A 23,223-nucleotide genomic window follows, 5' to 3' on the forward strand; every position below is an offset into this window, starting at 1 on the left:
CAATTACTTTTCTGTATTCCCATTAATCTGGAATTTCTAAAAGGATGTATAAGATATCCTTAATGCTCACCATTACATTCCCAGCGCTGAGGACCATGGCTGATTAATATTTTTTAAAATGATATATTAAAGAGCTTTCTCTATATGTTAAAAAAAAACCCTTCTCTATAAAAATAAGATTTTTCTAGCCTATGTAGTGTTCATGGTCAAATCAAAAAAGAGACCTTGAAGATTTTCTAATTCTAACTCCACATTTTACCAATGGGAAAAATACTTGTATTTTTTAATTCCATGAATACAGACAATAAAAGTTTTTCCCAAAGTTAGTTTCAGTAGCCATTTAAGGTGGGGTTTTTTTTATAACTTTATTCTAATCAGCTGCCATTTCCTAGTTGCTTTGTTAACAATTAGACACAGTCAACCAACTGTGCCTCTGTCAATAGTTAAAACCTCCTGTCACCTGACACAATAGACGTGGTCATCTTGACAGCAACATAAAGTTCCTCCACAACCCTTGATTCAGGGAAAGAGAAAGCAAGGCTGCCTTGCTCCTAATTATTCCTTTTCCTCTCTCTTTCTTACCTTAAATTATCTTAGCAGTCACTCCTTACACAGATCATCAATTAGTATTTTTCAAAAAACCAGCCCTCCAAGGTTTCTGATACCTAGGAATTAACTAGTGGATATTTCAGATTCTTACAAAATAGAGGTGTGTAATAAAAATTAGATAAATTTCATCAAGGGTTTATCTTGCACTATTCCTTAATGCCAAATACATTGTATATACTGACAAACATATTTAAAGTATTTTTTTCAAAAGAAAAAATTTTACGTTAGGTTGGATAGCAGTCATTTACATGACATAATATTAATTTAGGCTCTTCAGTGATAGATAAAGATAAGCTTCCATTTTTTTTTCTTAATATACTGATTTGTTGGTCAATGACCATTTTAAGTTCTGGCAGTAACCATTTAAAATGTATACTGCTTGCTTTAACTGTTGACTCACACATGAGCTGTGTCTTCACAATATCATCCCAATGTTGCAAGCAAATCTATAACTCCTGTGAAATTTCCTGGGTTCTAAGACAAGTATGAAAGTAATTTCTAACTAATCATCCCTTAACATAAGTACTTAAAAATAAAAAGTAGGAAAACTTAAGAAAATTAAAATTGTTATCTTAAAACCACCACGTAAAGGGGTTGATGAAAACACACACACACACATACACCAGGCTAATCATGGAACAGTGCCACATACTACAATAAATTTATAAGTAAAATAAAATTATTTTAGTGGCTACTCCATAAATTTTTTAGTTTGGTTTAACAAGTATTTATTGAACACCTATTAAATACCAGGTACTCTTATTCACTGGAGACATGAAGTATACGATCTGTGCCCTTGAGAAATTCCCAGATGAATAAAAATGGCCGCTCTTCTAAGAATACCACCCCAAATAACATGCTTTGAAGATGAATTAAAACACTGATAAATCAAACAAGTAAATCTACATTTTTCTAATTTATCAAAAAATGTCTGGTCTTTAAAATATCTAGATTTTGCCTTGGTTGGTGTGGCTCAGTTGGTTGGAGCGTCATCCCACACATCAAAAGAGTGTGGGCTCAATTCCTGGTCAGCGCACATACCTAGGTTGCAGGTTCCTAGTCAAGGAACCTACAAGAGGCAACCAACTGATGTTTCTCTGTCACAGCGATGTTTCTCTTTCTCTCTTTCTCTCTTTCTCTCTCTTCCTCTCTCTCACTCTCACTCTCCCCCCCGCTTTCCTAAAAGCAATGAAAAATAAATATCTAAATTTTAAATTTCCTAGAATTGCTACATAACCGCCAAAAAAAAAAGGCACTCCCTTACGTATCTCTGATAAATCATTAATTCCATCCTAAATCTTTATTACAGAGTCAGAACTGAGGCATCAGGACCCAGTTACAGCTCATACTAACTGACATTAATGTTGCTTTAAGCAGTAAAAACAAACAAAAACAAAAAACTTCTAAGAAGTTAAATGACCAAACCTAAATTTAGGAAAATGATGACAGCAGCAAACATCACACAAAACTAATTCTCATTTTCACAACAATTTATTCCTCCTTAAAATTCAAAAAAGATGTTCCTTGCACATAGTTGTGTATTCTATAGGCAGAATATTTTTTCTATATTATGTATTATCTCTTTTTACTAATTATATATTTCAAGAATTCAAAAAAAGTCAACTTCATATTAAAGACCAATTTTAAATACCAGACAAAATGATTATCCTCTTTTCCCTCCATTTTTCTGTTTCTCTAACCTTAGGACAATCCATAGCTCCTTCGCCTCTACCAAGACTAAGAAAGGATATTAAGCTCAATTAAATCCATTTTAATAACATCTCATGAAAGCTTACTTTTTGTTATTTAAAATTTTGTTTCCGTTTAAAGATCAGGAAGGGAGGAAGCTAAAACAAAAGTGTTAATAAAAAGGAGGGAAATTTGAAGATAGCGAGTCACAGAAGTGATCCTAGAAGAACTAACACAGGCTAGCGCAAGTCTCCAGCAAAAGGAAGGTACAGTACAGGCAGTACCAGAAGTCAAGAAGTCAGAGCAAACGACATGTCTCAAGTCACCCAACCATCAGGAATTTCAGAGTAGAACCTGTAGGTCAGGGCAGAACAGGCAGTTTTCTTTAAAAAAAAAGAGAGAGAGAGACATCTACAAACATGTCAAATAACAGTGGACTATACTGTTAATAAAGCAAAAATGCCTAACAGTATGCAGACTCTTCCACCATTTGTATTAGGAAGAAAATGAGGGAAGTATGCTTGTATATATATGTAAGGGTTAGTGGTTGCCTGAGGGAGAAAAAGAGACTTATTTTTGTACATCTATTTGAATTTATTTTTTTTAACCCACAACCAAAAACACCTCAAATACCACTTATTCCAAAAAAGATAAATCTATTCAAATTAATTTATAAGTCAAGCAGACAAAAATAAAGAGGTATCAAAGGTAAAGAAGAATTTGTAATTTAAAGCCAGAAAAACAGGCCAAAGCAAAAGCTGAAATGTGAGGCAAAGAGAATGGGTCAAAACTGGTCATGCAGTCAGGATAGCACACCCGGAGTTGGTGGACTTAAAAAGTGAGTCAATTCCCTCTTCAGCCTTTCATGAATTTCCAGCCTGGGTAGGAATTAATACCAGGTCACAGACACCCCAGTATAGGCAGGAGAAGGTGAGTCACTTAAACAGAAATGACACTGTGGCTGAAGACAATTATCTGACCTGGAAGATAAGGTAGATACCCTAACATGACTACTGCCCAACGTGACTTAGCCTCTGAAGGGTTAACAAGAGCAAAAGCATGGACTTCTACCTTTAAATATCTGTCAGATATATAATAACATCAGCAGGATAGTTCTTTAAATGCAATGTGTGTGACCCAGCTGTACTGAAAAAAAGCCTAGACAGAGGTGAGTTATTGAAGGCAGGCTTGGGAGTAGAGTGGGACTGGGAGGAACCTGCAGAATGGGAAAAGATCTCAGTCCCTCCAAACCTCCATCTTAATCCTCCCAAGACTGCAGTCAGCCACAGCTTGAACACCTTAGAGCTACCGAAGTGCTACCTTGGTAGACTTTAGATTATCCAAATTTGTAAGAGATCACTATCTTGAAGAGATTAAAATTGCTTAGCTATAAGACACATTAATGAATAAAACAATTCCTTTTTAAATATAAAAAAAGGAACTGTTTATATTAAATATAAATTTTGGTTCCTTTATACCAGTCACTATATTTCTAAATCACTACTAATTTAAATTATTGGGTACTTAAAGAATTAAAATTATAGTATTTTCAGAATTTGCCTAAATAAAAAATAACTCATAAGGCAAATTTGCTGGAGACGTTTTTAAAAAAACATACTACAAATTTCACACTCCCTTTTCTTCAGCTTATATAGTAAAGAAATGGCAAATACAGAAAACAGATATGACCACAGCACAATAAAGGAACAATTTCATTTTAATGTATTCATCTTTCAAAGTTAAAAAATATAGATTGTAAAGATAGATTCTTGTTGAAAAGGTATTTTTTACAAAACAAAGTATTTATGAATGAACCAATTCTGACTTCTTAATCAAATAACACTATGAAGCACTAGAAAATAACCTTATTAATTACATATTATGAATTTCTAAAAAGCAAGGATATTACTAAATGTGAAAAGCTACTACCTTCATTTCTAAGATATAAGAATGAACACGAATAAATTTTATCTCTGTACTAAAATTAGATAATAGAAATTCACTAACAGAAACTAACCATTCTTCTATTATGCCAGAAATATATTTAAATATAGTCCCTAACAACTAAAATTTTAACTGTATTTACCACAGGAGAATTTGACCTATCAATTATTACTGTTAACCACAAGCAATTATCCTAAGTTAAAAAACAACAAAAAACATCCTTAAGCAGGTTATACCACCAACCAACCTAAATATAGGCATATGGTGTACACTCAACACTTAATTAAATAGACATAAAAGCAATGCCATGAGGACTACAGATGGAAAGTCTAAGAAATGATCTTGGAGAGTCAAAAAAAAACCCCAAAAACCCTTTTTATTACGATTAAGAAACAGTTTATTTCTTAGAATCCTAAAATAAACCAAATATAGACTTCTTTCCCTTTACAATGTTTTAAAAACAAGCACATCAAAAAATTTCTCATCAACACAAAACAATATGGTTGCACATAAACTGTCTTTTCCTCTGAATCTGGATATTTTTCATTAAGATAAATAATAATATAACGTAACATTTATCTTAATAATTTCATTAAGATAAATAAAATAACAAAAGATATTCTAACCCTTTAAGTGACCGTCAGTTAGATACCCATCTGTCATGTGTGTTTGCTTGTTCATACTTGACTCAATAGTCTGCAATGTCAGAGCAGCCAAATCCACTTGAGATGGACAAGTGGATCTTAAGAGTCAGAGTAACTTAAGATCTTACTGATAACACAGGAGGAGTTCTAATAGTTCTCACTCTTTTATATGTAGTAAGCAACATCTATTTTAAAGCACTTGATTACAACTGCACAAATATACTTATATACCTAATTATTATAATAAGCAAATGGAAAGAAAAACTAAACAAATGGATCTGAAGATATCAGGCTGCAGTAAGTCTTTTTTCCTATTTTATGTTCTATTATGGATATTCAAACTCCATAAACTCTAGAGTTAGGCAGAAGAAGGTGAGTCACAGAGATAATAAAGTAATTAACCTAGAACAAGTGATATCTTAGACAGTCTAAGTAAATAATTCACTCTTCCAAAACTTATAAAGACCCAGTACAATTTACTACAGCCCTTTGAGAGTTTATAAAGAACATGTCAAAAATAACAATGAATCTTTGAGAGGAAGAGGCACTTTATCCACAGATATATACCACTTAATACATTTCTTTGAACCATACTAAGTTTATTTTAAAATCAATATATAATATATAGAACTGAAAAAGAATTTCTAGATTACATCAATATTTATTCATCCACTTTTAAAAAAATATGACATTAAAAATATTCTACTGAAACAGTGTATACATTTTAATTTTTTTTGATTACTTTTAAGGATTTCTATGTAGTTTTTAACTATTACATGAAGAATGAAAAATACATCCTAAAACATTCATACCTGATCGAAAGCACTCAATTATTTGTTGAATACCAGATTTGGATGTCTGTAGTGGTTGCTGTAACAAAGGAGCATCTCCAGGTTCCAGGATATAAACTACATGGAAGACAAACACCCACCCCAATCCCCACAAAAAAAGGGTTACTTAAATCATTTACTATTGAAGTAAAACAATGGTTGCTACAATCATGTAAATGACAATCACATTTATATGTATTTCACCATCATCTTTGTAAGGCAAAATAAAATGAGAAAAAAATAACCAAAATAACTTTCAATTCAATAAAAAGGAAAAAAATAAAATTAGTCTCATTCAAGGCTAAAATAATGCTACTTAAAGCTAATTAGTTTAAATGCAAAGATCTTCCTATCCTGGTATTATTTAATATATATTCATCACATTTGCCTTTTTATTCCCCTTGAAGAGGGACCACTATATTTAATCAAAATTCTAGAGCAATGATGGCCTAACTGCACCTCATAAGCCATTCCAAAACCTTCCCTTTGGACAATCTAATACAGCTCTCTGGGCAATTGTGAAAGCAAAACCTAAAAACCACTGCCTAAGGAAAGAACTTGGTTGAGTGCACAAGGAAGGACAGATGTACAAGAATGTTCACTGTAGCATTCTGCAGCACTGTAAATAATTGAGAAAAATGTCCAACAATTTAAAAGTCTCAAAAGGAACCAAAATAAATAAACTATTAAACATTCATACAGCGGAATCTCTGATGGCTGTTAGAAAGCATGAGGTAGATCTACATGTACTGACAACAAAGGTTGTCAATAATAGATTGTTAAGCAACAAAAACAGGTTATAGAATATGATTTCATTTATATTAATATATATTTCAATAGGTACACAAAGAAATAAATTTAATGTTTAAGTGTATATATAAACAAAAAGTCTGATGGGTTACAAACAAAAGTTCTATTAAGGTGGTATTTATAGGGGCAATTTTTACTTTCTGCCTCACAGTTCACTAGTACTTCAGAGCCTGGGCTTTTAGAAGTGTGCATTTGAGAAAGTATACATTTTTATTATAAGTAAAAATATTCCCATTTGCCCTGGTTGGTGTGGCTCAGTGGAATGAGTGGCAGCCTGTGAACCAAAAGCTCACCAGTTCAATTCCCAGGGCCCATTCCTGGGTTGCAGGCCAGGTCCCCAGTTGGGGACATGCGAGAGGCAACAGAGATGATGTATCTCTGACATACCTGATGTTTCTCTCCCTCTCTTTCTCCCTCCCTTCCCTTCTCTCTAAAAGTAAATAAACAAAATCTTCAAAAATAAGTGTATTTCCATTTTTTAAATAAAATTCTTTATTTTCATATACAGAGATTAGGTCATCCCTACTTTCCAAAATTCTCAGATTAGCTGTGTAAGTATGCAATAAATTAGATTATGGTAATATGAAACAAGGTAACTGAAATGGAAACCTGAACTTTCCATCAGAAATCAAATAAAGAGAGATAGTTATGTTGGAGAAAAACTGCCCACTGTAATTACCTCTTTTTTTCCAATATTATGTTTTATTGAACTATTACCATCTTCACCCAATCTGCTCAGTATGGGGAAATCACGAGTGTGCTGCTACTGCTTCAGGACCTGGGCTTGGACAGCATTTAGCTGCTAAGGGGGCTAAAGTTGCTATACTATGTATATAGACGCAGCCTTAGATTCTCTTTTAAGTTTGTGGCCAGTGCACACAAATAGGAGGAACTGTGCCTCAGGACCAAGTCATTTCATGAAGCAAAATTTTCCTAATCTTAAGAGACACTTTAGGGGCATTTTAAATGAATTCTGAACATACACACAAATACAACTCATTTTAAGAACAGCTGACACTGGCACTAACTGAGGTGATCAAGACTCCAGATCTGGACTGTGCTGAAATTTTCTTTCTGCAATTTACTAGACATAATGAGGAAAAAATTAAAATCTCTGATCTCTCTTTTCTAATCTCTAAACTGGGGATAATAAAAGTACCTAAAGCATAGGACTGTGTGAGGATTAAATTAGCTAACAGGAAAACTGGTTAAAAACAGGGCCCGGAATATACTAACTGCTCAATAAATGTTCTATAACCATCATCACCACCAGCAGCATCATCATCATGTGTAAATCAACTGCTAGTCTGACACCAAAAACTGAAATCTTTTCCAAAATCTAAGAGAATTAGAATTCAATGCCTTAGAAAAACAATTACAGAAGCTCAAAAACTAGATTGGTGATATCATTTATGTGGATTAGATGGATCTCTTTCCAGTATTTGTACTTTAACTGATAACTATTTACAATAAATAGTAACAACTACAAAAGAGAAAGTGGAAATTGTACAATGGTAAAGAACTAAAAGCTTCAAAGTCTGGCTCTTTAAAAGAGTGGCAAGAATTCTAGCAGGGAAGAATGAAAAAAACAGTAACGAATAAAGGAGGGATGAAGGACAAAACAGCAACTTCTTACAGTCCCCTTTCCTCATTTAGCTACATGCTCCAGAAAGCTTTCAACATCAACTTCTACTTCATTGTGACAACATCTGGTTTTAAGGATAAAGCTAAATTTTGTCACCCATTATCTTCAAACACTGCTATCACCAGAACAAATATACCTCCTGAGATACCACTCCAAATAATCCCAAGATTAACTTATTTATGTAAAGACACATCCACTTGGTATACATATCTGTGTAGTTAGTCCCCACTTAAGAAACCAGCCTTTCTTCATTTGAAAACATACTCTCAACACTACAAAGCTTTATGTATTAATACTTCATAAAATCCTTTTTTGTATATCCTATCATCCCCTCCCCAAGATCAGGTTATATAACCATTTCGGGGGGTGGGGGGAGGCATCTCCCTCCAACCAAAACCCAAACCCTAAGAAGTTAACATCTTGCTTTACATATTTCCAAGAACACACTTAGAGAATAAAATTCCTGCTTTTGTAAGAGTCTCTCATACCTTAAAACAAGCCCCTTAAAAGATCCTTCTACTTATGAGGTCTGGGAGTTGCTCTCAAATCAAGTAAGAGCATGACAGAGCAGTTGGAGGGTATAGAAGAAAATCATGGGAAGGGGAGAACAGACATGAAAAGAGACTGTCCATGTATTGATAACTGATGGGAGTTGTGAAATGGTTTTATCAGATTCCTTATACCATTCTCTCTACTTTTGAAAGCCTGAAAATTTCTATAGCAAAAAAAATTCTTCAAACATAACTACCACCCTGACCAGTGTGGCTCAGTTGGTTGGGTATTGTCCCAGAAAAGTGAAGGGGCACTGGTTAGATTCCCAGTCAGGGCATGTGCCTATATTGCAGGTCTGAGTCCCAGTTCGGGCACATGTGAGGCAACCCATCAATGTTTCTCTCCCTCTCTTTCTCCCTCCCTCACTCTCTCTCTAAAAATAAATAAATACAATCTTTTAAAAAACGTAAGTAAGAAAGTACATACACTGACAGGCTTATAACACCACCCTTCACTACAAATTGACCCATCCTATCAAGGCCTCCTCCACTGCTCTCATCTAAGGAACTTACCCACTAATCATAATCCAAACCAGGACAGACCTCTCAGGAGAGCCCATTTAAAGAATTTTTCAACACAAAAAAAGAATCTTCAAACATCATGTCACCTTCTATCATAATATATTCCTCTCAATACTGGAAGCATCCTCAAACTCAGCACCTACCTTCCTCTGAAATAATGACAATTAACTACCTTGTAAGTTAACAAACTTCTAGCTTTCCACTGAACTAAATGCTTAGAAAGTGTTTAATTTTAACTAACGAAGCAAAGAAATACAACTACTTTTGACCTGATAGTTTGCAACATGAAGTGCATGAAAAGCTTAAGGTAAAAAAGGCTGAAATTTTTTAATTAATTCAACTTATCTACCGTAATTTCTTATTAATGGGGGAGAAAAAAGAATTTTAAAAAGTTCCAATACATATTTAAAAGTTCAACTCTGGAAAACATCTTTAAAAATACATTAAAGTCTCTAGAAAACTTGAATTACCAGAATTCGCTAAGTAAGATTTGATCACAAATTATCTTATTTTATTTATTTATGTCTATCTCTTCCCACTCAAAAGTTCTACAAGGAAATGACTTTATCTGTTTTGTTCACCACTTATATTTCTATTGCCTAGACAGTGCCTAGCACCTAACAGGTACTCAATAATAACCTGTCAAAGAAATGAATCAATAAACTTCTTCCTGAATAAGATGATTTTATTAAATAGTTCAACCTGACTTGAAGTATTCTCAAAACAAAACAAAAAAACCCCTGGAATAAAAAAGTCAGTAAGACACACAAATATAAAGGGCATTCACAGCCCTGGTCAGTTAGCTCAGTTGGTTGGAGCATCATTCCCATATGCCAAGGCCGCAGATTGGGGCACATACAAGAGGCAACCAATGAATGCATAACTGAGTTGAACAAATCAATATGTGTGTCCGTCTCTCTCACCCCCCTCTCTAAAATTAATAAACTTTTTAAAGGCATTCACAGCCTTCTACTTCAAAACTAGCAAACTCCACCCAGCATCTGCTAAAACATAAGTGGTACATCTTCATTTAAAATACATAAAATATATACTGTAAGAGGGTGTTGAAAGTCAGGTAAGCGGACAGGTGAATAGAAACTGGATCCCATCATGAGATCACCTGTTTTATTAGCAGAGGTGAGTTATTACTGATTTTTAGCAAATCAGTGGTGATAGGGTCATTGTACAAATTTTATTCTCACATACACCAAAGTTTTCTGAAAATGGAAGTTCTTCCCTTTTACCATTGCAAATTTTTCCCATTTAGCAAAAGAACACTCTAAACCCTACTGTGGTAAAATTGAGTACATGAGAGCAGTTAAAACACTCCAACAAAAAGCAAGCAAAAGTATACAAAGTCCTAATAACTCTTCCATCAAAAATAATGATAAACACCTGCCTTTAACTAGAATAGATTAGACTTCATTTGGTTTAGAGATAGTGTGTATTCAATGATTCCCTTTTAAGTTGTACCAGTTTGTGAAAAAGCACATCAAGCTTCTAAGTAGAAAAACTATCAATAGTTTACATATCACATTTATCAAATTAAAGTTTTCTAAGTATTCTTCATGAGACTACAAAAAGTAACTTTTTCACTTCATAAATTCAACTTTTAAAAGTTCCAATGAATAAAATATCCTGCAAATTCTTACATATCCCATCTAAACAATCAGGTTTTTTTTTAATTCTGTAATACAGTATGTTATGTACAAGAAATTTGTTAAAAGGCAGCATTTGGCAAAACCCGTTTCTCCCAACAAACTGAGTTCAACAAACTTTTTTTTGCCCAAACTAAACTCATTTTTAGGCTTTAAGTGCTATTCTCTGATTTAAAAAAGCGTAAGAAACTTATTTTTTTCAAGTTTAAATGAAACAAGTTTCATGAAGATACATGCTAGTATTCTACTACTTTTCCCTTTCTTCAGTTTTAGACATCTACAGAGCATGGGGCATACTAACTGCAGACTGCCTTGAAACAGAAGGGGACTGGGTAATTGATCTTGCGGAAAAGATTTAAGGTGACACTTTCAATACTTTTTTTTAAGGGATTTAGCAGCGGAGACCTCTTGTTTGTACAAGCATTTAGCTTCATAACCAGTTTTATGCTAGGGAAAATTATAGCCTGCTTACTTAGGAATGACTTCTTGGGCAGCAGGAAAAGAAAACGGAAACCGAGGGCAGAGTGGCTCTGACAGAGGACAAAGTCACTGGAGAAGAAAGAGGGATACCTGGTTCACAGCATCCGTGATGATGGTGGTCAGTCTGACAGTATTTGTCCCTTAAAGGCATTTTCAGTGGGCGCGACCTACTTTCCTTTCACTGTAAGTAGCTCTTCATTGCGGCTTGGCTGTTGAAAGAAGCACAAACCAGTCACTCACCCTGAACTTCCTGGGGGGACATTTTCCAGATCTGTCCCCTTCACCCGCCCTCGCTGTCCCTCCACGGACCCGCTCCTTCTGGGACTGGAAAAAGAAAAACGCACGAAGGCTTCTGCAGCCCGAACTCCCGCACAGGTTCCTTGTCCTACCCGGAAACGCAGCCTCCGGCGCGCAGCGCAGGACGAAGGCCTGGCCGGCTGCGCGGGCGGCGGCGGCCTCGCCGTCCCGGGCGGGCGCGCGCGGAGATGGAGGCGCTGAGCGCGGTGGCACGGTCTGCGCCCCGGCCCGAGGGGCGGCGGGGCGAGGGGCGCGGCGGCGGGGACGGCTCAGCGGCGGCTCCCCCACGGCCGGCCCACGGCCTCCCACCTCGCACGTGCGTCGGGGGTCTCCCAGGCGCAGCCCCGGTCCCCACAACCAAGTGCGCCCAACTTACTTAACTCCGAGGGCGGGCCGGCGGGCAGGCGGAAGGAAGGCCGGGCGGCCGCGGGGACAGCCTGGCGTGGGAGGCGGCTTCGGGCCCCACCTGAAGCGGCCTCCGCGGACCACTCGAAGGGAACTGGGGTTCGGGCCCGACGCGCTCCCAAAGAGTCCCCGCCGGCGCCGACGCGGAAGCGCCACAGCTCACCACGTCCCTCCGCGGCCCGAGGCGACGGCGGCGGCGGCTCACGGCGTCCCTCCGCGCTGTGGAGCTGGAAGGCGGGCGGCGCTCGGGCGCAGACAGTTGACAGGAGGAACCGCCCCGCAGCAGCCGCCGCCGCCACCAAAGGAGCTGGAACCGGAGCGGGCAGGACCTCAGTAGCTCCTCACCGGGGCAACGGCTGCCGCCGAAGCCCGGCTCTCCCGGCACCTCTCCACCTGCAACGGTCCCTCAGGCTTTTGGAGAGGGGCGGGGAAGAATGGGAGTCTCCCCCCTCCTTGGGCCTTTTTTAGTAGTAGTTGCTGTTTCAGGAAACTTTATTAAGTCAGTCTCTCTTTCTCCGTCTCCCCCTCCCCGAAGAGCCTGAGCTACCGCCACGGAGCGGGTAAGAAGGGGGAAGCAGAGACTCTCCGGCAGCGACAGGGAGCGACTGACTGACCCCGGACGGAGATGGGGCGAGGGCAGGAAGTGACAAGCTCTCCGAGTGGGTGGGGGGTAGTGTGGCCGGCACGCCCGGGAGCGCCGCGCGCATGCGCCCGGCCCGGCGCCCCCGCCTGTGGGGAGGCGAAGTGCGGTGACCGGGCGGGGGCGGGACCCGCGAAGGGTGCTGCTAGGGCCGTGTTGCGCCGAGGACGCTGACCAGCGCTTTGCTAGCCCGCGCTCCCGCGGGTCCTTGGAGAGCCGAAGCCCTGCGTTGCGCGCACGGAGTGGAGCGAGACCCTGGCGCGGCTTTCGCGCCCCGGAGACGGGCTGCTCGGCAACCAAACTGTTGCTATGGCTTTTCTCCTCAGAGTGGAACTGAAACTGAGGGAGGGTTGGGAAAGCTCGGGAAAGAACTGTTGGGAGAGGCTTAGCCAAAGTGTGAGACAGTGCTGTGAAGAGGTGCTGATTCCGAAAAGGTGGTCGGCGCAGTTATAAGTGGTAAACGTCGATCGTTTTCCCCCGGTAATTTTCACAGTGTGCCCCTCAGGGGTTTTCATCTGGTCCTTAGGGGGAAAACAATCTAATGGTGGAAGATCGGTATTGATTCCAGCAGCGCTTCGCTGTGGAACCTGAAAGTGAAGTTGGGTCACGTGTGCAATACGCATTCTTCCCACCTCTTCGGCGCCCGCATCCTGCTCGGAAAATCCCCGAAGATCGGAGATCTCTGTGGTCTGTCAAGTTCAGCAAACCTGTGTGTCGCTTCTTGGGGACGAGAGACCCACCTCCTCAGCCTTCTGCCCAACTCCTGGAATAGAAATCTTCAAGAAGCAAATATGTGTGTGAGGAAATTTTGAGAGAGGAAAAGTTCATTCACTTTATCTATCCCCCGCCGCTGAGATGCAAAGGTTTTCAGGGTCCTAAAGAAGCAAAGTTGAGTAGATAGGCTCCGTGTACATTTTGGAAGAATAAACAAGGGACTAAAATCCATGGTCAGAATTCAAAGTAAAGTTTGTAGTAGGCCCAGTAATTGATAAATTTGTTGTAAAAGTATTGAGTGGAGTATTTGCACACTTCTTGGTGACTGTAACAGCTTGATTATGGGGTGACAGGAAAAGTATGAGAAAAATTAACTTTTTAAAAGGAATTCCACATATTGTACATTCTATACACACACACACTAACTAACCAGTCACATAGCTAATGTTTGATCGTTTTTTTCTGTGCCGTTGTCAAGAAGCATCACACATCAAACTAAAATGTAATGAAATGCTACAGTTGATTAATCAATGTAAAATAAATTCTGAAACATGAAGATGTTTGTTATGCAGCCAATAAAAATCACATTTTCTATAATATTTAATTGTATGCAATATGCATTAAGCATTACTCAATATGCTTAAGCGAAAGAAATGAAAATAAACGTTTCATGTGATAATGGAATTAATTATAGATGGTATTTATTTAACATTGGAGATCTATGGTAAAATTTGAAATGAACTATTTTCTTCACTTTTGGAGGATTTTTCCTACTTTAATAAGCATATTTATCACAAGTTAAACATTAATGTACAGTTTTATCTTTCCATAAGCCTGAAAAGGCATTGCTTCAGATATGTGAGTTATCAATGTCTGCTGACCAGATATGTGTAAAAATGTTTAGTTTCCTAAGAAAATGCAGTATTGTTTTTACTTTCAAAGTGGTCCTGACCAGAGGGTCCTCAAAACTGCTTGCTAATAGAGTATGTTTTCAATAATCTGAAAATTAATTTAGACAAGATTGGATGTGCATGTGGTAAACAAATATTAAATGTGAGGTCATAGAATTTTAAAGATGAAAAGAAACTATGGAAATTATGTAGCAAATCTTACTTTATAGATGAGAGAACAAACCCAGAGAGATTAAATGACTTGCCAAAGGTCACACAGTAACAAGATCCAGGTCTAGGATCTAGATTATTCTCTTCTATATAACTCAATCCTTACATCCTACAGGTGGGGAAACAACAAAGGTAACTCATCAAGGTTACATTCGATACACAGCTGAACACACTTGAACCCCAGTAGTATGGCTCTGGAACTCATGACCTTAGCCATTGCACATGTACTATGTTGCCTACACTATGCTCTAGCTGTTTTAGATCACATTGTATGAAAGATGAGCCAGTAGATAGTGTAGATTGTGAAAGGTATTAAAATGCTATGTACCAGTTCATGAAGTAAAAATGGAGTTGCTAAAACTACAAGAATGTCATTGGAATTTCACAGGGCTCTAGAGTTGAAAGAGACTTTGGGCATTGTCTAGAATATTGCCCTACCTCTGAAAACACTGGGCAAAAATCATCCCAGAAAACAATCATCTGTCTTCCCTTTTCATTGTTCACTGCAGCAACCTAGGTAATACATCATTTCAGCTTTGAAGAAGATTTTGATCCTTCAGTCTGGAATTACATCCCGATGATTAGCCTAAGACCTTTGTACAGTTTAAAATTATTCTATTTTCAAGGCAAGAGAATTCTAACACACACACACACACACACACACACATTATTGCTGCATAATAAACCACCCTAGAATTTGTGCCTTAAAGTCATTTTATGAGCTCTCAATTCTATAGATCACTGATTTGGGCTGACAGAGTTACATGAATGATATCACTTCCACCACATTTTCTTAGTCAAAGTAAGTCAAAAGACCAGCACAGATTCAAGAATTGGGGAGACAGATTCCCTTTCTTCATAGGAAAGCACCATAGTCATACTTCAAAGGGATACAGGCATATAAGAATGGGAAGAATTGCTGCAGCGATGTATACAATTTATTACAATATATAATCATTTCAAGAATGATACTAATGAAAGCTGATTTTTAAAAATTTTTGATAATACCTTTAGGAACATCAGAACAAGGAAACACTGGTCAAGCATTCATTAAATGGACTAAGCTCAGTTTGGTGGCTTTGTTCAGATAAACTTTCGTGATTCCTTAATTTTTAATACTGGACTTCTGTATCTGGTTATTTTGTTCCTTTCTTTAAGCTGTTCCCATCTGTTCTAAACAGATCCCACTAAAACAGCATAAAAACCTAACATTAAGTAGAAGCAACTATCCTTCCTATAGGATCTGTATACTCTGGTCCAGGTATTGATTATATTGTGGCATTTTATAACACATAATTAATTCATAACAATGTACAAATTAAATAATGGACCAAACTAGAGGTTGGCAGTTTAGAAAGGATCATAGAAAATTGATTTAAAAGAACAAATATTAAACTGTTGATCTATAATCAACTATAAAAATCCTATTATTGTTTAAGAAACATACTATGAAAAAAGAAGATAATGTTTTCCCTAAAATGCTTATTTTTAGGATGGTGGGGAATAGTTGCATGTGGGTTGTTACCTGAAGATAATTTGCCTACAAATCAACCCCTGACATGGGCTTATACCTTCCATTCCTAGTGTACACTTAGGCCTTGCTAGCCAGGTGATATAATGCAGGCACCATGCTGCCATATGGGCACCAAATTACACCTTGCAGATCTTCCATTCGGATGCATTTCAAATATCAGTTGAGTGAATTCCATTAAAAATGCTTTTTATTATATACTGAAATTTGGAAGTAAATATTATTGTAATCTGATAATAACAGCTAATGATAATTTTGTTGTCACCTGATGAACTCAGACCATGTGCTAAGTGTTTTCTAGTTTCTCACTGAATCCTTACAAAGATTCTGGGTCAGGTATCATACCATTTTACAAACAGGGAAACAGATAGTTTCTGAACTAAGATTTAAATGCACGTCTAGCTGAGTGCAGGTCCTATGCCCTGAGTTACATATATTCTGATTATTCCTAAAATGTTATCTCTAGCTCAGACCTGTCCCTGGAGCCTCTAAGCTCCATTTCTAACTACCCATGAGACAGACTATCTGATTTCCTCAGGTATCTCGTAATTAGCTAGACCAAAACTGAACTTATCTTCTCACCAAACCTGTTCTTCCTCCTCCAAAATTTAATCAACAATGTTGCTAAGCATTCATGCTATTAAGGCAGAAGTCTGAGTCAGAGAGAAAGAAGCATATGCAAAGATGCAAAGTAATGCAAATTACTTATGTACAAGGTTTTTCATCTCACTTATCCCAGCCCAACCTATCACCATAAACAATTGGTTATACCTCAGAAAGGTACACAGGTATCCAGGAAATACAGTTTCCTCTCTTCATATGCACAATCTTCTAGTCCAAAACCTTATCTCTGAACCATTGCAATAACTACTTTTATGGTCTCCCTACCACTAGTCTCTTCATTATTCTACACTATCAGCAGAATTATAATCCAAACAAATCAAATAATATTACTCCCCAATTTAAAATCCCTGTTGACCACTGATTTTCTACATGAAGAAGTCAAATCTTAAGAAGCGTTAGTAAAAAGAGCAGGTGTTGTGGAGTCCAAAGAATATGGGTATTAGTCCTATCTCCATCACTTACGAGTTTTGTGTGTCTGAGCAAGTGAAAAACTCTTGAGCCTGTCTCTTCAGCCGCACGCTACTTTCAGCATTGTGAGAAATCAGTAAATGAATAAAGCATCCAGAAGAATTTAGAACACAGTACAGGGTATAATAATAAACACTTATGATATCTGGCCCTACCACAACTTCACAACTTCATGCACCATACACACTGGAGGGAGTGTGAGACACAAGGGAATTTTAGAGATGATAGAGGTGTTGGCTATGTGGGTGTGTTCATTTGTTAAAGCAACTATTAAAATAATAGAATAGTGGTTACCTTTGAGGGAAGGAGAGGGTTAGGAAGTTTACTTGATGGGGAGTGCCAACTTTAGGGTCACTGGCCATTTTATAGACCTTAACCTAAATCATTGCATATTTATTTGCTTTGTAATAATTCAATAAGCTCATAGTTATGTTTTATGTACTTTTATAAATGTATAATATTTTACAATAAAACTATTTTTAAGTAGTTAACCTAGGTTTTAATGCCTCTGAACTAAATCTAGCATAAAATTAGAAATGGCTATTGAACTGTTTGTTCAAGGCTTTATACCTTTGTACATGTTCCTCCTCATGCCTGGAAATATCCTTCCCCTCCACCTAGAAAACTCTTACTGATCCTTCATGACTCACTTCAGATGTCACTTCTACGAAACTAGTTTCCACAGACAAATAATTGCTCCATCTTCCTGCTCCTGAAGTACATCATTCTGATTACATGTCTGATTGTCCCATTAGTTTGAATTTATCAATGAACAGACCATAATTTATTCCTCTTTATGTTGTCATCATCTAGCACGGCAGTCCCCAACCTTTCTGGTACCAGGGACCAGTTTCATGGAAGAAAAATTTTCCACAGACCAGGGTGGGAGGGGTGGTTTCTGGATGATTCAAGCACCTTATATTTAAGCCCACCTCTTTCTGTGTGGTCCAGTTCCTAATAGGCCCCAACCGGTACAAGTTCACGGCCCAAAGGTGAGGACCTCTGATCTAGCACACTTCTTGGCACATAATAGGCAATCATTAAAAGTTACTGGATGGGAGGGGGGATCCAAGATGACAGAGGAGTAAGTGGAAGCTACACTAATCTCCACCCAGTACTAATCTGGAATTACAACTAAATTGTAGAGAAATCATCCAGAATAACCAAATGAATACTAGCTGGAGAGAAACCTTGTAATCACAGACAGAAGAAACCAATTCACCACAACATGACAGGTAGAGTGTGGAGGCAGCACAAGAGGGCTGTCTGGGTTCCCACAGGTGGCAGCTGAACTGCTGGAGTGATATTTAAGCAGCTGGGGGTTTCCCCTGAGAAGTGTGGGATCTAAACCCCAAGCTGGGCTTCCCAGGCTACAGCACCAGAGCCAGAAAGAAATCCAGATAATGTCCATCTGTGAAAAGCAACAGAGTTTCTGTCTGCCAGAGAGAGAGCTGGACATGTAGAGAGCTTCTTAAAGGGCCAAAGCACAATATTTCATTTATAGTTAGTTACCCTGGGCACCAGTAAAGGAAAGATACAGTGGACTAGAGATACTTGAGGAGAGTCTGGGGTTGGTGGTTCTGGAGAGAAAACTGAAGAAACAGCCACTAGGATCCCTGTGCTGAGTCATTCTCAGTACTGCAGGAGTCATTACACTCAGGCAGAGCACTGTTCTCTGAATGGCATCAGCCTGAGGGGAAGCAACACCCCCAACCACAGAAAGTACTCTGTGCTACCCTGTGGTGCTTAAGCCGGGCTGCTGATTACAGCATGATTAGATTAAAAATGAACCATTTGATGGTTGATTCATTTAGCCACTAAAGTAGAAAATACTATACAGCCAAAATGGAAAGACAAAGACACAGACCACAGCTGAAAGAACAAATGAATTTTCCAGAAGAACTAGATGAAATGGAGGCAATGTATCAGAGAGTTTAGAATACTGATTCTAAGGATACTCAACAGCATGAAGAAAGACACAGAAACCATAAAAAAGGACCAGTCAGAAATAAAGAATGAAATATCTGAAATAAATAATATACTGGAAGGAATAAACAGTAGGTTAGATGAAAAAGAGGATAGAACCCATGTTTTGGAAGATGAGGTAGAAAATAATACCCAGGTAGAGCAACAAAAGAAAAAAAGAATTTTAAAAAATGAGCAGAGCTTAAGAAACATTTTGGACAACATGAAGCATAACAACATCCACATCATGGGGATACCAGAAGGAGAATAGAGCAAGCAAGGGATCAAGAACCTAATCGAAGAAGTAATGACCAAAAACTCCCCTAATCTGGTGAAGTAACAAGGCACACAAGTCCAGGAAGAACAGAGAGCCCAAAGAAGTTGGACCCAAAAAGGCCTACATCAAGACACATCATAATTAAAATGACAAGGCTTAAAGACAAGGAGAGAATCCTAAAAGTTGCAAGAGAAAAGTGGGGAGTTACCTTCAAGGGAGCACCAATTAGACTGGCATCTGATTACTCAACAGAAACATTTCATGCCAGAAGGGAGTGGCATGAAATATTCAAGGTGATGAAAAGCAAGGACCGACAACCAAGGCTACTTTACCCAGCAAAGCTATCATTTAAAATCAAAGGAGAACTAAGGAGCTTCCTAGACAAGTAAAAGCTAAAGGAGTTTGTTACACCAAACCAGTACTGCAACAAATGTTAAAGGGCATGCTAGAAGAAGAAGGAGGAGGAGGAGGAGGAGGAGGGGGAGGAGGAGGGGGAGGAGAGAGAGAAAAAAAGCAGAGGAAAATAGTCTAACAATAAAATGGCACTACATACATATCTAACAATAATCACTTTAAATGTAAATGGCTTAAATGCTCCCACCAAAAGACACAGGGTATCTGAATGGATAAGAAAACAATACCCATATATATGCTGCCTCCAAGAGACCCATCTCAGATCGAAAGATACACACAGACTAAAAGTAAAAGGATGGAAAAAGATATTTCATGCAAATGGAAAGGAAAAAACACTGGGGTAGCAGTATTTATTATAGCCTACAAACTAGACTTTAAAACCAAGGCTACAGTAAGAGTCAAAGAAGGACATTACATAACAGTTTTTCAACTTACTTGAGTTAGAAAAGAGATAATAATAGAGGATGAATAATGTGATGTTTTATTAAATTTTACTTGTTTACTTTTTAAATATATTTTACTGATTATGCTATTACAGTTGTCCCATTTCCCCCCTTTATTGCCCTCTGTCCTGCACCTTCCTCCCACTCACATCCCCCGCCTTAGTTCATGTCCATGGGTCATACATAAAAGTTCTTTGTCTTCTCCATTTCCTATACTATTCTTAACCTCCCCCTGTCTATTTTGTATCTACCATTTATGCTTCTTATTCCCTGTATCTTTTTCGCCATTTTCCCTCTTCCTCCTCCCCACTGAGAACCCTCCATGTGATCTCCATTTCTGTGATCCTGTTCCTGTTCTTCTTGTCTGCTTAGTTTGTTTTGCTTTTGGTTTTTATAGGTTCAGTTGTTGATAGTTGTGAGTTTATTGTCATTTTACTGTTCATAGTTTTGATCATCTTTTTCTTAGATAAGTCCCTTTAACATTTCATATAATAAGGGCTTCGTGATGATGAACACCTTTAACTTGACCTTATCTGGGAAGCACTTTATCTGCCCTTCCATTCTAAATGATAGCTTTGCTGTATACAGTAATCTTGGATGTAGGTCCTTGCCTTTCATGACTTTGAATACTTCTTTCCAGCCCCTTCTTGCCTGCAAGGTTTCTTTGGAGAAATCAGCTGACAGTCTTATGGGAACTCCTTTGTAGGTAACTGTCTCCTTTCCTCTTGCTGCTTTTAACATTCTCTCCTTATCTTTAATCTTGGGTAACTTAATTATGATGTGCCTTGGTATGTGCTTCCTCGGGTACAAGTTCTGTGGGACTCTCTCAGCTTCCTGGGCTTCCTGGAAATCTATTTCCTTTGCCAGATTGGGAAGTTCTCCTTCACTATTCTTTCAAATAAGTTTTCCATTTCTTGCTCTTCCTCTTCTCCTTCTGGCACCCCTATGATTCGGATGTTGGAACATTTAAAGTTGTCCTGGAGGTTCCTAAGCCTCTCCACATTTTTTTGAACTCTTGTTTCTTCATTGTGTTCTGGTTGAATGTTTATTTCTTCCTTCTGCTCCAAATCATTCATTTGAGTCCCAGTTTCCTTCCCTTCACTGTTGGTTCCCTGTATGTTTTTCTTTATTTCACTTTGCACAGCCCTCACTTTTTCCTCCATTTTGCAACCATACTCAGCCATTTTTGTGAGCATCCTGATTACCAGTGTTTTGAACTCTGGATCTGATAGGTTGGCTATTTTTTCATTGCTTAGTTCTATTTTTTGAGCTTTGATCCGTTTTCTCATTAGGGCTGTATTTTTTTGTTTGGGTGCAGCTACATTATAAGGGGCAGAACCTTAGGTATTGGCCAGGATGGGGCAACCCATGTAGCTGGATTGCAGCGCCATCTCGGGGGAGAAGTCCAAGAGGGAACGATGATGCTTGCTCATCTCTCCACTTGCTTTCAGTCACTTCCCCCACTACCTATAAACAAATTGGGCCCTTCTGGTGCTGATTCCCAGGTGAGTGGGCTTGTGTACATTCTAGGACCCTATGGGTCTCTCCAACAAACTCTCCTGTGAGGCTGGGAGTTTCTCCCACTGCCACAACTCCCACAGGTTTTTACAGCCATAGGTTTTGAGGCTTTCTTTTCCTGTGCTGGAACCCTGAGTTGTACAATCTGTCTTGCTCCCCAGTTGTTCTTCAAAGTTATCTGCACACAAATGTGTGACCACTCGGTCCTCTAGCTGGCTACACTTCCACCTTGCTGCACTTCCTCTCCACCCAGGCTGCCTGTCTCTGCCCCTCCTACAAGTGTGAATGAATGTTTCTTCTTCAACTCCTTGGTTGTTGGACTCCCATACAGTTCTATTTTCTGGCAGTTCTGGTTATTTTTTGTTTTTAAATTTGTTGTTGTCCTTCTTGTGGCTGTGGGAGGAGAAAAGTATATCTACCTACACCTCCATCTTGGCCAGAAGTAAATAATGTGATGTTTTATTCCAAGTAACTATTATAATAGTTACCAAGACCTCTTTCTTTTCTTTAGGACAGCCGACCAACCAATTATCTATTGTTATAGATCAGCAGGGTAATTCATCATGAATTATAAGTTGTAAATGCTATTGATTCAATTTGAACAGGTAGCACTGAAGAGCTTTGTATTTGATACCATATCATCAAAAATGCATTCTGAGTTTTGTTTTTCATTTATTCTCCCAGCTGCTCCTCCTCCTCATCAAAGTTTATTTGCAAGACTGGGAATCAGACTGCAGTTCAAGACTGCAGAACATCATTAACCAATGCCACCCCAATAAATTCAATTTAAAAAAAGACTCCAGAATAGAATGCAGTTAGCTCTTTCATATATCTCTAACTTCATTAGCATCTTGATCTGAAATACCAAACTAGAAATCTTCTCTGGAAAATTGAGATGGATGATGCCTCATCTCTAATGATAAAGTATCAGAAGAAATGTATACTTTTGGCTTATGAAAATTGAGTCAAAAGTTAAAAATCCATCCACATGCCTCAGGTCTTAATTACAGTTGAACAAATAAACTATAATATTCCAGACCACAATCAAGTGTATTAATGGAAATACTGTATTAATGGAAACTTTTTAAAAAATTACTGGTGTTTGCACTTATATTTTTCTGAGACTTTAAATAATTTCTAAAATAATATTTAGAAATGATCACATTTTATCTTAAAATGACACTAATTTTTTCCATTCAAACTTTTGAATTTTTTCAAGTAAAAGTTGTGTCTCTTGAATCTGAGAAAACTCTAGAATCAGAGCATATAAAAGTAGAATGTATTTTATACAAACTCAGGAACCTTGCTGGGTGTTTCATCAGATATTATCAGTAAACAAACTGTTTATAAAGCAATTTGAGTGCTGTAATTGTCATATATTAAGGGAACAGTCAGGTTTGGTAAAATTTTTGAAAAAGTACATC

The 23,223-nt window shown here is 38.1% G+C and overlaps 1 protein-coding gene across 2 annotated transcripts in view; it reads right to left on the reverse strand.

Annotated features, from left to right (window-relative positions):
• ZNF800 (zinc finger protein 800) overlaps nt 1-12,695 on the reverse strand; it is a 51,092-nt gene extending 38,397 nt beyond the window's left edge. The window contains exons 1-3 of one of the 2 annotated variants that reach the window (XM_053926204.2): nt 12,056-12,692; nt 11,473-11,591; nt 5,699-5,794 (exon numbers count right to left, since the gene is read on the reverse strand). In XM_053926204.2, coding sequence (XP_053782179.1) covers nt 5,699-5,794; nt 11,473-11,533 — 157 coding nt within the window. In that variant the 5' untranslated portion in view covers nt 11,534-11,591; nt 12,056-12,692. Of the gene's footprint in view, nt 1-5,698; nt 5,795-11,472; nt 11,592-12,055 lie in introns of both variants that reach the window. The other variant, XM_053926205.2, reaches the window with a different exon arrangement.
• Between the last annotated feature and the right edge of the window lie 10,528 nt (nt 12,696-23,223).

Source organism: Desmodus rotundus, chromosome 6 (genome assembly GCF_022682495.2).
Source record: "Desmodus rotundus isolate HL8 chromosome 6, HLdesRot8A.1, whole genome shotgun sequence".
Taxonomy (NCBI): domain Eukaryota; kingdom Metazoa; phylum Chordata; class Mammalia; order Chiroptera; family Phyllostomidae; genus Desmodus; species Desmodus rotundus.